General features: G+C 58.4%; 2 protein-coding genes across 4 annotated transcripts in view; one reads left to right on the top strand and one right to left on the bottom strand.

The window, feature by feature from the left end:
• Nucleotides 1-11,552, bottom strand: part of LOC144248772 (uncharacterized) — a 109,621-nt gene extending 98,069 nt beyond the window's left edge. The window contains exon 1 of one of the 3 annotated variants that reach the window (XM_085565293.1): nucleotides 10,097-11,552. Coding sequence is in view for 2 of the 3 variants with exons in the window: in XM_085565292.1 (XP_085421418.1) it covers nucleotides 10,107-11,099 (993 nt within the window). In the remaining variant the exon portion in view is untranslated. The remainder of the gene's footprint in view (nucleotides 1-10,096) is intronic. The other 2 variants (XM_085565292.1, XM_085565291.1) reach the window with 2 other exon arrangements.
• Nucleotides 5,359-9,800, top strand: LOC146764289 (uncharacterized). The gene has a single exon (XM_085565298.1). The coding sequence runs from the start codon at nucleotides 7,600-7,602 to the stop codon at nucleotides 8,563-8,565; it is 966 nt and encodes a 321-aa protein (XP_085421424.1). The 5' UTR covers nucleotides 5,359-7,599; the 3' UTR covers nucleotides 8,566-9,800.
• Nucleotides 11,553-12,138: the final 586 nt, after the last annotated feature.

The raw sequence follows: 12,138 nt of genomic DNA, 5'->3' as shown, positions 1-12,138 counted from the left end.
GCTTTGGCCAGATTCAAAGAGCAGATACAGGGAGAAGGGGATGTCTACAAATTGTACCAGGGAATTCCAAGACAAGAGTGGGATAATAAGCCTTCAGGGAACTAAGAGGATTATTTCCTTCTTATAAAGAACTAGGAAATGGGATAGTAGTATAGGGAAAAGTCACACATAATTATGTAAAAAGTTTAGAAATCAGGAATTACTATGTTTATGTAGAAGGGGAGGGATTGTTTTGTGTATATGGGATAATTCATGCAGATAAAAATTGCCATATATATTTTATGTATGTATTGGTAAGAAATACCCTTATAAAAAGATTTTTAAGCACACAAGTCAGTGTCGGGGATTGCATCACAGTGTTGAAACCACCTGGACAAGAGGAAGGAGATCTTCATTTACAAATGAATGAATGTGGCCAGCCCAGAGATGGGTGTTCCTCAAGGTGATCCACCAGGATGATGAATACCTGATAAATATCTAAGACTGAGATAGCTGGAGCCGTCTGTGAGATACATCTCAATACTGGATTACTGGATTCCTGGATTCTGGGAACACATCGTGGATGTTTATCACTCCCCGGCCATGGTTTTGTTCAGCTCCTTGCAGAGAAAGAACTCCACAGGAATATGTGCAGACCTGAAAGGAAGAAAAGGGACTCTGCCTCGGGCAGGACAGTCGGTGTGAAACAGAGGGGACCCTCTGCTGTAGCGATCAGACCTGTGTCTCACCCAGCACCGGTACCCAGGCTCTGCACTGACCCTTTTTGACTGGATTGTGGCTCTTCTTTTTTTTTTCTCTAAATTTATACTTTGATCATTTAATAAATTTTCGTTAATTAATAAATTGGAGCATTCATTTATCACAAAGGTGATCCTTTAACTCATTAACAGTTAATAGTGTGTTTAAAAATATGCTTTAAAAAGAAAAAATAAAAGCAGCATATTCTGGGGTGGCCACATATGAGTCATCCAATGGCTGACCTGGAAAAGAATTTTCCCTCCAGCAGCCTGGAGAGGAGCTTAAGAAATGCAAATTAACAGTGCTGGGGTAAAGCATGGACAATGTATTTGGGTTTCTTGCCTGGGGCTGGAATTGGGCTGATTCCCTCTGCCCCCTCATCCCAAACTCCACCATCTCCCACAGATGGAATTTGCACAGCTGAAGGCAGAGCCCGTGCTGAGGATCTCTGACTCTGCAACAGAAATGGCTGAAGCTGCAAAGGGAAACAGCAAATGGAGAATGTTGGGAAAACTTCACTACAATAAGGGGGGGAACATCCCTCTGCCCACTCCAACATCTGCTGTCACTGTCTGTGTTTTATAGGGTGGATTCGAGCATTGGGGTTTTTGCTACCACAAGTTCAGAAAAATCAGTTAGAATACAAGTATTTGATGTTTACATTAGAGAAAATCAGTCAATTGATGCAGCCCTGGCTCCCGAGAGAGTGCCAAAAATCGAAAAACCAAAACGGTTACCAGAAGAAATTCTACAACACCACAGACCAGCCCCTGGGAACCCTATGAAACTCATATCAGGAGCCACAGAACCCATTTATCATTTCAATGGCATCATTAAATTACAAGCTGTCCTCCAAATAAGAACCAACCACACAACTCCAGCTCCTGACCTTCCTGCTGACCAAGCCACTGAAATGAGGAACACAACATTTCACCAGGGGATGGGATCAGATTATCTGTTAGCAGAAAAAGGAGGAGTTTATGGAAAATTAAATGACTCAAACTGCTGTTGGCAAAGAGATGACCAAGGAAAACTGGTGAAAAAGATGAGAAAGGAAATAAGAAAGCAGCTCATGTTCTGACCCAAATGTGGAAAGGATGGGTATGGGACGCGGTTTTGTGGTGCACTGGCAGACCATGGGTTAAACGAATGCTGCTTCTCCTCTTCTGTGCTGCAGCAACTCTCATCTTTTTACCATGCTCCACACCTTGGCAGTGCAGCTCATCCAGCAGCTGAGCCAGGGCAGGCAGGTGGCAGCCAGGCCTCCTGATCCACAAACGGCTACAAAAGGACAGGGAATGAGGACACCGAGAATAATCCCAAAAACAAAGAGGAACCGGGAAGGACAAAACAGAGTCAAGGAGTGAATCTGCCTGGAGATAGGGCCAGGCACGTGTAGATAACGGGAGATACCATCAGGTCCAATAAGTGTTACAAATTGACCCAGACAGCTGCTCAAAGTCCCGCTACATACCCGAACTTCGAGGAGAAGAACAAAGACTTAACAGAGCCATGAATATCGGCTGTTCTACAAAAGGAGGGTGCACATTAACGAGGACAGGCTCCAGGCGCATCGGGAAGTCGGAACCTTCCAAGGAACTCAGCCGGTGGGCAAAGGCAGAGGGAGATGCGGCCGGGAAAATGAGGATAAAAAGGAGGCTGCGGACTACAGCCACGGCAGAGAGCGCACGGCAAATGCCCCACGGCCTCTGCCCCTGCTCGGCAATAAAGTCACTTTGACAGGACTCCTCGCTCTCCTCCGGGCACACGAACCTCCGGCGACGGGAATTTCCCCGCCCGCTCCCGGCCGCGGGGCAGCCCCTCTGTCCTACCCACAGCAGCCGGGCCGAGCCAGCGCTGCTCCGGCAGCGGCTCCTGCCCGGCCCCGGCGGGAAGGAGACCGCGGGCAGCCGCTCCCGCAGCGCCCTCAGCCCGGGGCCGGCACGGGCCGGACACGGCACCGGCGAGCCGCCGGAGCCCCCTGCCGCCCCCTCCGCCCGCAGCCGGCCCCGAGCCCCCGCAGAGCCCAGCGCGGCTCCCACCTGCGCCGGGGCCGCCTCCGAGCTCCGCCGCCGCCGCCTCACCGCGCTCCGGCCGCTGCCGCCGCTGCCGGGCCCGCACAGCCGCTCGGCCAATGGCGGCGCTGCGCGGCCACGGCCGCCCTCAGCCCGCCGCCGGGGCCGCGCCGCGCCCCGCTCCCACCAATCAGCGCGCCGCAACCGCGACTGACGGCACCGGCGGCCAATGGCAGCGAGCTCGGGGCGGGCTCTGCGCACGGCCCCGCCTCGCCCCGCGCTCTCGGCGCCCCCGGGCTGCGTGAGGGGAAAGCCGGAGATGAGGAACAGCCCCGGCACGGGCCCGGGCCCGAGCCGGGATTGAGCTGCCCACACAAACAAACTTCTCCGCGCCTCCCGCCACGGCTTTCCCGGCCCTGCGCCTCCCGTGCCTCCGCCTCTGCGGGAAGCCCAGGAGCCTCACTTCTCCTGCCCCTCGTTAGCGCATCAGTGCTTCGCTTTGATTTCCCCCGAAAAGGGAAACCTGCCCCAAGCCCTGTGGGTGGGTGGGGCAGGGGAGAGATTTCTGGCAGAAAACTCCAAAGACTCGGAGCAGGAGAAGGAGAAGTCAGTGCAGAGCCTTAAATGCAGCTTTCCCCACGCCTCCCTGCTCCCAGCTGCACCTCCTCCCCCGGCAGGGCAGGAGACAGGGAATGGGGCCATGCTCAGCTCATCCCCCGGGGCTTCTCCCTCTGCTCAGGGACAGGAGTCGTTCCCTGCTGCACCCTGCGCTCTCTCCCGGCCGAGACTTCTCCAGGAACTTCTCGGAGCGGAGTCCATCCCCTGGGCACAGCCCCCTCCGAGTGCTGCAGCGTGGGTCACTGTGCCACGGGCTCAGTCCTGCCAGGACAGGCTGCTCCAGCGGGGCCCCTCTGCCCGCGGGCTCACAGCCTCCTCTCAGGCATCGCCGAGCTCCAGCCCGGCTCCTGCAGGGGCTGCAGGGGATCTCTGCATCCCCATGGACCTGCAGGGGATCTCTGCATCCCCATGGACCTGCAGGGGGATTGTGGCAGTCCAGGGCGTCGCTTTGGCTGCCCTGAAGTCCTGGGTCCCTGGCAGGGGTCAGGAACCCCCCTGTACAGACCCCCCATAGACACTGTCTCTGATCTCTGTCGATGGAAAAGAGTTTTCAATCTTACAGGATGAATTACAAGCTCTGTTTGATATAAGTAATAAGAAAGTATGGCACGTGTGCAAAAGTAAAATTTTAGGATTCTCGATAAGTGGCCCAAAGGGGACAAGATGGAAGAAATTGCATGTGTCTTGTCCTTTTTCTTCTTCATGCCCTCCATGTTTCACTGTAGTTTTGGCATTTTTCTGTTGGTTTAGGCTGGGGACACACTGTTCAACGTAGGTGACAGATATTGGCACATTATTGTAAATATAGCACAGGTAGTTTCTGGTATTTAATGTTTGTAACATCCCACTGAGGACAGAGCCCCACACGCTGCCTTGCAGGACAGAGCTGTGGCAGGGCAGCAGAACATGTTAGAGATAAACAGAATAAACAACCTTGAAAACCAGCACAGACGATTTATTACTTCTTCTTTGGCAGCAGGGCTGACAGAGACTTCCTACAATCTTGGAATCATCAATACCACAGATTCCAACAGGGGATCTCTGCATCCCCATGGATCTGCAGGAGGATTTCTGCAGCCCTACTGTAATATATGTTATGGAATTATTCGTGCTTACGTAAAGTGTACAGGTAATAAGTTGTGCTTGTATAAAAATATTCTCAAAGTTATAAAAGACCACAAGCTGCAGCCGGGGAAAGATTGCAAAACCACAGATGGCAGCAGACAGAAAGTCCTAATACACAAATGAAAATTTCCACCAGAACTGGCAGAATTTCACCAAAGAGCTGGGCATTTTGCACAGAACCGCCGGAATCGCACACAAATATTCGGGAATTTCGCGCAGACCCGCCCGGATGGCGAATCCCGGAGCCGCCCGCAGCGCGCCCCGCACGGCGGGGGCGGGTCCCGGCCCCTCGCAGCCCTCACCTGCCGCCCAGGTGAGCTGGTGCGGCTCGGCCGAGGTGTTTTGTGCCACTGCGGGAAGGCGTTCTCGCAGCGCAGCGCGAGCGGCGCCTGAACCCGCACCTGGGCCCGCGGCCTTCACCTGCGCGCAGCGCCGCGAGCGCTTCGGGATGAAACAGCGCTGCCGAGACATGGAACCCACCCCGGGCTGCGGCCCTGCACCCGCAGCACCTGCGAGCGCACCTTCGTGTGGAGGGACGGCTTCGTCAGGCACCGGGACACCTGTGCGGGGACAGCTGGCACACCTGAGTGACACCTGGATGACACATGGCACACCTGAGTGACACCTGAGTGACACCTGAGTGACCCCTGAGCGACACCTGGCACACCTGAGTGACACCTGGCACACTTAAGTGACACCTGAGTGACACCTGGCACACCTGAGTGACACCTGAGTGACACATGGCACACCTGAGTGACACCTGGGTGACACCTGAGCGACACCTGGCACACCTGACACCTGAGTGACACCTGAGTGACACCTAGCACACCTGAGTGACACCTGGGTGACACATGGTACACCTGAGTGACACCTGAGTGACACCTGAGTGACCCCTGAGCAACACCTGAGCCACATCTGAGTGACACCTGGCACACCTGGACACAGGTACATCACACCTCAGTAACACCTGAGTAACACCTGGGTGACACCTGGGCACAGGTAATGTTACAGCTAGGGACGGATGTCACACCTTGGCACAGGTGATGTCACACCTGGGTGGGTGCAGGGACACAGAGCCACCTGTGCAGGGACACGGTGATGTCACGTGCGTGACATTATCACATCTGGGGGATGAGACACCTGGGGACGGGGGGGAACATCACAGCTGGTGAGGTGACATCACACCTGGTGGATTTAGTGACATCACACCTGGTGGAGTGACATCACACCTGGTGGAGTTGGTGACATCACACCTGGTGGGCTGGAGAGGTGACAGGGGAGGGGACAGGTGGGCACGACAGTGATGTCACGCCCAGATGAGCCTGGAGGTCACACATCTGGATGATGTCACAGCTGGGCAGGAGGGGTGTGTGGACAGGTGATGTCATGGCCAGGTGAGCTGGTGATGTCACACCTGGGTGGGGGTGAGGTCATAACCAGGTGACACCACACCTGAGTGGAGAGGTGATGTCACACCTGGGTAGGTGGGTGATGTCATAACCAGGTGACATCACACCTGGATAACCAGGTCCCACCCACACCTGGGCACCTGGAACCCTCACACCTGCTTTCCTCTCACCTAGATCCCTCATACCTGAGTCCCAGCCCACCCAGATGTTGGGGTGCCTGCCCACCTGGATCACCAGTTCCCAGAACACCTGGGCATCTGCACCCCGCCCAGACACACCTGGATCCACCCAGGACACCAGGATCCCTCCAAAAAACACCTGGAGCCATGGAGGAACACCTGGAACTGCCCCCAGGATACCTGAGACCCCTCCCAGGCACACCTGGATGCCTCCTGAACACAGCAGGAACCCCCAGGCACACCTGGATTCCCCCAAAAAACACCTGGGACACGCCCAAAACCACCTGGAAATGCCTCAGGGACACCTGGATCACCCCTGGGACATCTGAACCTCCCTCAAGGACACCTGGATCCCCCCAAAAACCACCTGGGCCCACCCAAAACCCACTTGGACCCACCCAGGAACACCAGGGACCCCCCAAACTCATTTGGACCCCCCCCAAAGCCCACCTAGAACCCCCTAAAAATCCCACCTGGCCCCTCCCCCGTGACATCACAGGTGTGGTCCTGCTCCCCCACTAGCCTGGGTTTAAAATTTTGGGTCGATTTGTGGCGATTCTTGGTTTCCATTGATAAAACTATCTACTATGGGGCGGGGCCAAGGCGGATTGGGGCGGGGCCTCAGGAGGGGCGGGGCCAGAACGCGGAGCTGGGAATGGGGAGGGGCGGGGCCTGAGGGGGCGGGGCGCTCGGTGGGCGTTTCCAGCAGCGAGGGGCGGGGCTAAAACACGGGGCGGGGCCCAAGGGGGCGGGGTCAGTGTCTGGGGGTTCGTCCTGCCCCCACCCACCCCCCCAAATTCCCCCAGACCCTCCCTCACCGCCCCTCCCCCACCCATGGGACACACCCCGAAACCTCCCCAGCCCCTCCCCCCTCGGTCCCCCGGAGCTGTTTTCACCTGGGAACCCCCAAATCTTTGGGAATTCTCACCTGGGACACCCTAAAGCTCACCTGCACGCCTCCAAAATCTCCTCAGGACCCTGCAAACCTCACCTGGGACCCCCAAACCCTCACCTAGGACTTCCCCAAAATCTCCTCAGGACTCCCCAAAAGCGGCCAAAGGTGGGGCGGGGCCGGGGCGATGATGTCACCTCTTCCTGTTTTCCCTCCCCAGCCATGTTCCCGCGTGTCCCCAAGTGTCCCCGGCCGTGTCCCCTCCCCGGAGTGTCCCCAGCAGCCATGGAGCCCCACGAGGTGCAACAATCCCAGTGTGGGGGCGGAAGGGGACTGGGGGCACACGGGTGGCAGAGGGACAGAGGCGTGGCAGGAGGGGACAGTGGGGACACGGGGGGGGCAGAGGGGTGGAGGGGACTGAAGGTGGCAGGAGGGAACAGGGAGGGACAGTGGGGGATGAGGGGGTGGCAAAGGGACAGAGGGGACAGCAGAGCCCTCCAGGGAGGGGACAATGGAACCCTGGGAGGGCACAGGGGCCACTGTAGGAGGCCACAAGTGCCACCAGGTCCCTGACACCTCCCTTGTCCCCTCCCAAGCTGTCCCCCCACCAGCTGCTGGAGGCGATGGTGGCCGTGGTGGCCACACTGGGTGAGCTGGTGGCCACCCTGAGAGAACTGATGGCCACCGTGGCCAGGCCGCACAGGGACGTGCTGCTGGCCGTGTCCCCAGAGTTCCTGCGCGTCGCTGTGGGGACCTTGATCTTTCACCTCCAGGACGCCCTGCGCCACTACCGTGTCCCCTACCTGTGCCACCGCCCTGTCCCCTCCCTGGGCCACCGCCCTGTCCCCTCCCTGGGCTGGACCCTGGCCCACCTCGGGGACACCCCAGGGACCACCTGGGCCGATGTGAGAGCCCTGGCCAGTGCCTGGCAGTGTGTCCTGGATAGGCTCATGGACAGCTGGGCCCGGCTGGCCAAGGGGGCCACCAAGCTCCGCGACGCCTGCAGGGATGCGGCCACCAGGAGGGGACAGCGGCTGGAGCTGCACCTGGGGCTGCTGGGGGACTTGGTGGCCGCGTGTGACGAAGCCACCGCGTTCCCCCGGGAGCTGCAGCGCCGGCTCGGGGACATCGAGGCTGCCCTGGAGGGGACAATGGAGGTGTCCCCTGATTTCCGTGCGGCCTTGGTGGCCACAGTGACCGAGGCTGAGCAGCTGTGGGAGGCCAGTGCCCGCCTGGCCATGCGTCACCTGCTGGGGACACTTGGGGACATCAACACCCTCTTCTTCTGTCCCTCTCCTGGCCACGGTGGCCGCGTGGTGGCCGAGCAGTGCCAAAGAGCCATGGAGGACATCCCGAGGCTGCTATGCACAGAGCAACATCACCACTGGGCTGTCATCAGGCTGGTGTCACCTCTGCAGAGACTCGGGGACATCCTGATGGCACTTTGGGAGCACTTGGGGACACTTTGGGAAGGCGTGTGGCGACGCTGGTGGGGGCAGGGGGGTGAACGAGCCTCCCCTCAGTGCCCTGCAGGAGACCCGGCTGGGATTTGGGGGCCGGGGGGGTCCCCAGGCAGCCCCCGCTGCTGAGCACTGACCCTGCCCAGGGGGGTGCCAGGACCCCCCAAAAACCGCACCCGCACCCCCTTCAGTGCCCCCGAACCCCCTCGAGCCCTGACCCCCCCTCACCAGGCACTGGGACGAGTGGAGACCCCCCCTCGGTTTTCTGGTGGTCGAGATGACCCTGAGATTGTGAAAAGTCCTTTTCTCCCAGCCCACGCGGGCAGAGAAGGAGTCGAGATGTGGAGCTTTGCTTCTCAGGGCCGTTTATTTTCCCTTGTCTCTAACACGCTTTGTCTGTTCTGCTGAGCTCTGTCTGGCAGCTCGGTCTGTGGCAGCCTCCCTGCCCTCAGGGCGCTGTTTGCCTTTTACACTAAAAACTACCTGTACTATGTTTACAATAACGTGCCAATATCTATCATTTATGTTGGACAGTGAATAGAATAGTGTCATCATCTCAGCAAGACATGGAGGGCAAGAAGAAGGAGCAGAAAGTCAGGACACGCCCAAATCCCTCCATCTTCTTCCCTTAAACCCCGTATTGTAAAACCCTAAAATTTTACTTTTCCACCCTGTGTTAATTCACCTACCACGCTACTCAAACCCTTGTACCTTGTAATTCCTCATACAAAGTTGGCAATTTTCTCCAGGGGCTAAAACCAAAGCCACTGTTGTTCTTGACACCGTGCCAAGGTCTCTGAGCCGCCTGCCAGGGTCTCGAGCCATCCTGGCAGCCAGAGGAATGTCCTGGATTACGACACCCCAAAATTACGGAGCAGTGGGAGCCCCCCGGGAACTGCCCCCCCCTCACCAAGCACCGGGATAGGGACCGAACCCCCCTTGAACCCTGGGAACCCCCCAGGCACCGGGACAACCCCGGCAGCAAAACCCCCGTGCACCGGGACAGGGACCAGGCCCCCCTCGTGCTCCGACCCCCCCAAGCGCTGGACCCGGACCCCCCTTTGTGCCCCCCACCCATCACAGAGGTTCCACCCCCTCCCATTTGACCCCCCAGAGCTGTGGGACCCCCAGAAACAGTGCTGGGACTGGGGCAGACCCCAAGCGCTGGGGGGGACACGGGGGGTTCATCAGCACCAGGGGAGTCCCTTAGGGCTTGGTCTTTTCCCTCCCACCCCCCCCCCCCCCGTTATCTCCCAGGACCCCCTGTTATCATCAGGGTCTCCCCCAATTTAGTGAGACCCCCCCATTACCTGCTTCCCCTCTTCACCGATCCCCCCCAAAGCACTGGGACCCCCCGAGCCATGAGCCCCCCCCCCCAGTGCACCAGAACCCCCCACTCACCACTCCCATCCCCCATCCATGGGAACCCACCCAAATCACAGCAGCACAAGGAGAAGAAGCCAAAACCTTCCCCACACCCAACAGGGATCACCAGGACCACGGATAAGCAGGGCTCTGCCCAACGGGGGTCACTGGGGATCATCCAGCCCTGATCCTCCCATGGGGGATGGAGCTGCAGCAGCACAGCAAGCTCTTCCCTCGCTCACTTCCCTCACTCCAAGTTCTCCTCTCACTCTCTTCCCTCACTCGGGGCACTCACAGGGCTTCCCTTAGTGGTGCCTTCGTTGGTGTGTGGTCAAGGTTGAGCACATGGAGAAGCTCTTCCCACACTTCCCACATTTGTAGGGCCTCTGCCTGGTGTGGATGCGCTGGTGCATGGCGAGGTGGGAGTTTCGCTTAAAGCCCTTCCCGCAGTCAGGGCAGCGGTAGGGCCTCTCCTCTGTGTGAATCCGCTCATGTACGAGGAGATGGGAGCTGGTCTGAAACCTCTTCCCACACTGGGGACACTCGTAGGGCCTCTCCCTGGTGTGGATGCGCTGGTGTCTTCTCAGGGAAGAGCTCCACCCAAAGCTTTTCCCACATTCCAAGCACTCATAGGGCTGTTCCCCAGTGTGGAGCACCTGGTGCACCATCAGGCCAGACATGTCTTTGAAGTTCTTCCCACACTTCCCACACTCGTAGGGCCTCTCCCCGGTGTGGATGCGCCGGTGCACAGTGAGGCTGGAGTTGTGCTTGAAGCCCTTCCCGCAGTCGGGGCAGTGGTAGGGCCTCTCCTCTGTGTGACTCCGCTCATGTCTGAGGAAATCGGAGCTGGTGTGAAACCTCTTCCCACACTGGGGACACTCGTAGGGCCTCTCTCCGGTGTGGAAGTGCCGGTGCCAGATGAGGTGGGAGTTGTGCTTGAAGCCCTTCCCGCAGTCGGGGCAGCGGTAGGGCCTCTCCTCTGTGTGACTCCGCTCGTGTCTGAGGAGATTGGAGCTGCTCTGAAACCCCTTCCCACACTTCCCACACTCGTAGCGCCTCTCCCCAGTGTGGATCCTCTGGTGCTGGATCAGGCCTGAGCTCCGGCTGAAACCCTTCCCACATTCCAAGCACTTGTGGGGCTTCTCCCTGCCATGAGGCTTCTTCACCAGCTCCGAGCTCCGCCTGGATCTCCGCCCGCCTTCCTGGCTCAGGGGGGCTCTTTCCTCCCTGCAGCTCCCTGGGCTGGGTTTGCAGCTCCTCCTCCTGCAGCATCTCTGGGGCTTTTCCTCCTCCTCCATCCAGCCACGCCCTGGCAATGACAAATCCTGGTTTGAGGGAAAAACAAGAGGAGAGCACCTTGGACTGGAGGTTCCCCCTTGCCCAAGTTCATCTCAGGAAGTCATTGGGAATCTTATGTTTGTAAGAACCTCCAAAACACCAAGATTCTGCCCAAAAATCCCACAAACTTCAAAACACAAATCAAAAACTCCCCAAACATCACAAGTCAGCAAAAATCTCCTCCAAAACATAAAGATTCAGCTGCCACATAAAACCAAAGCACCAACATTTAGCCCAAGAAAGCTCAGAAACACCAAGATTCACCCCATGAAAATTGTGGATCCCCCTCCACAGTCACCTGCTGCATGTGGGGGGAGCAGCGCTCCTGGGGCTGTGGGAGGCTGCAGACACAGGGAGGGGTGGAACCTTCTGCTGCTTCCTCTTTCTGCTCCTCCTCCTCCTCCTGTGTCTCTACTCTTCCTCACACTCCTCTTCCTCCTGCTATTCCTCCTTCTCCTGCACAATCCCACTCTCTCCTGCCACATCCATCGTTTGACCATTTTGTTCCTCAAGCCTGCTTCTCCTTCCCTTCTCCTCCTGCCCCCAGGCCCAGCACCCACTGCCGGCTCCCTCTTCCCCCCACACCCACAGCATCCCAGGGCAGGGGCAGGGATGGAGCTGGGGCAGGTCGGGCTGGGGCAGCGCTGGGCTCTCGGCCGCTCCCGCCCGCACTCGGTCCCCACTGCAGCCGCTCCCGCCAGGACAGCGCGGGGGGCCCGGCCTTGGCGCTGCCCCACTCCCACCTCCCCAAATTCCCCTCGCGGGGCCATGGGGCCGAGGGGGGGCGCAGGTGGGTCCAGGTGGGGAACGCGGGGAGCTGCGAGTCTGCCTGGCAACTGGTGAGTCATCAGCGCCGCGGGCTCTGATTGGCTGAGCTCTGCCCGAGCCCTGGGGCTGCAGCACAGAGGGGACACCCTGCTCCAGGGGGGATGTCCCACAAACGGGGGACCCATGAAAGGAACAACAGGAAAGTGTCTTTACAAACAGATGCTCTGAATC

This window comes from Lonchura striata, chromosome 35 (genome assembly GCF_050655825.1).
Source record: "Lonchura striata isolate lonStrDom1 chromosome 35, ASM5065582v1, whole genome shotgun sequence".
Taxonomy (NCBI): Eukaryota; Metazoa; Chordata; class Aves; order Passeriformes; family Estrildidae; genus Lonchura; species Lonchura striata.
This window is presented reverse-complemented; position numbering and strand designations above follow the sequence as displayed.

What these genes read in the sequence shown, in the direction of transcription:
- LOC146764289 (XM_085565298.1), top strand. Translation starts at nt 7,600, where the DNA reads ATGGTGGCCGTGGTGGCCACACTGGGTGAGCTGGTGGCCACCCTGAGA.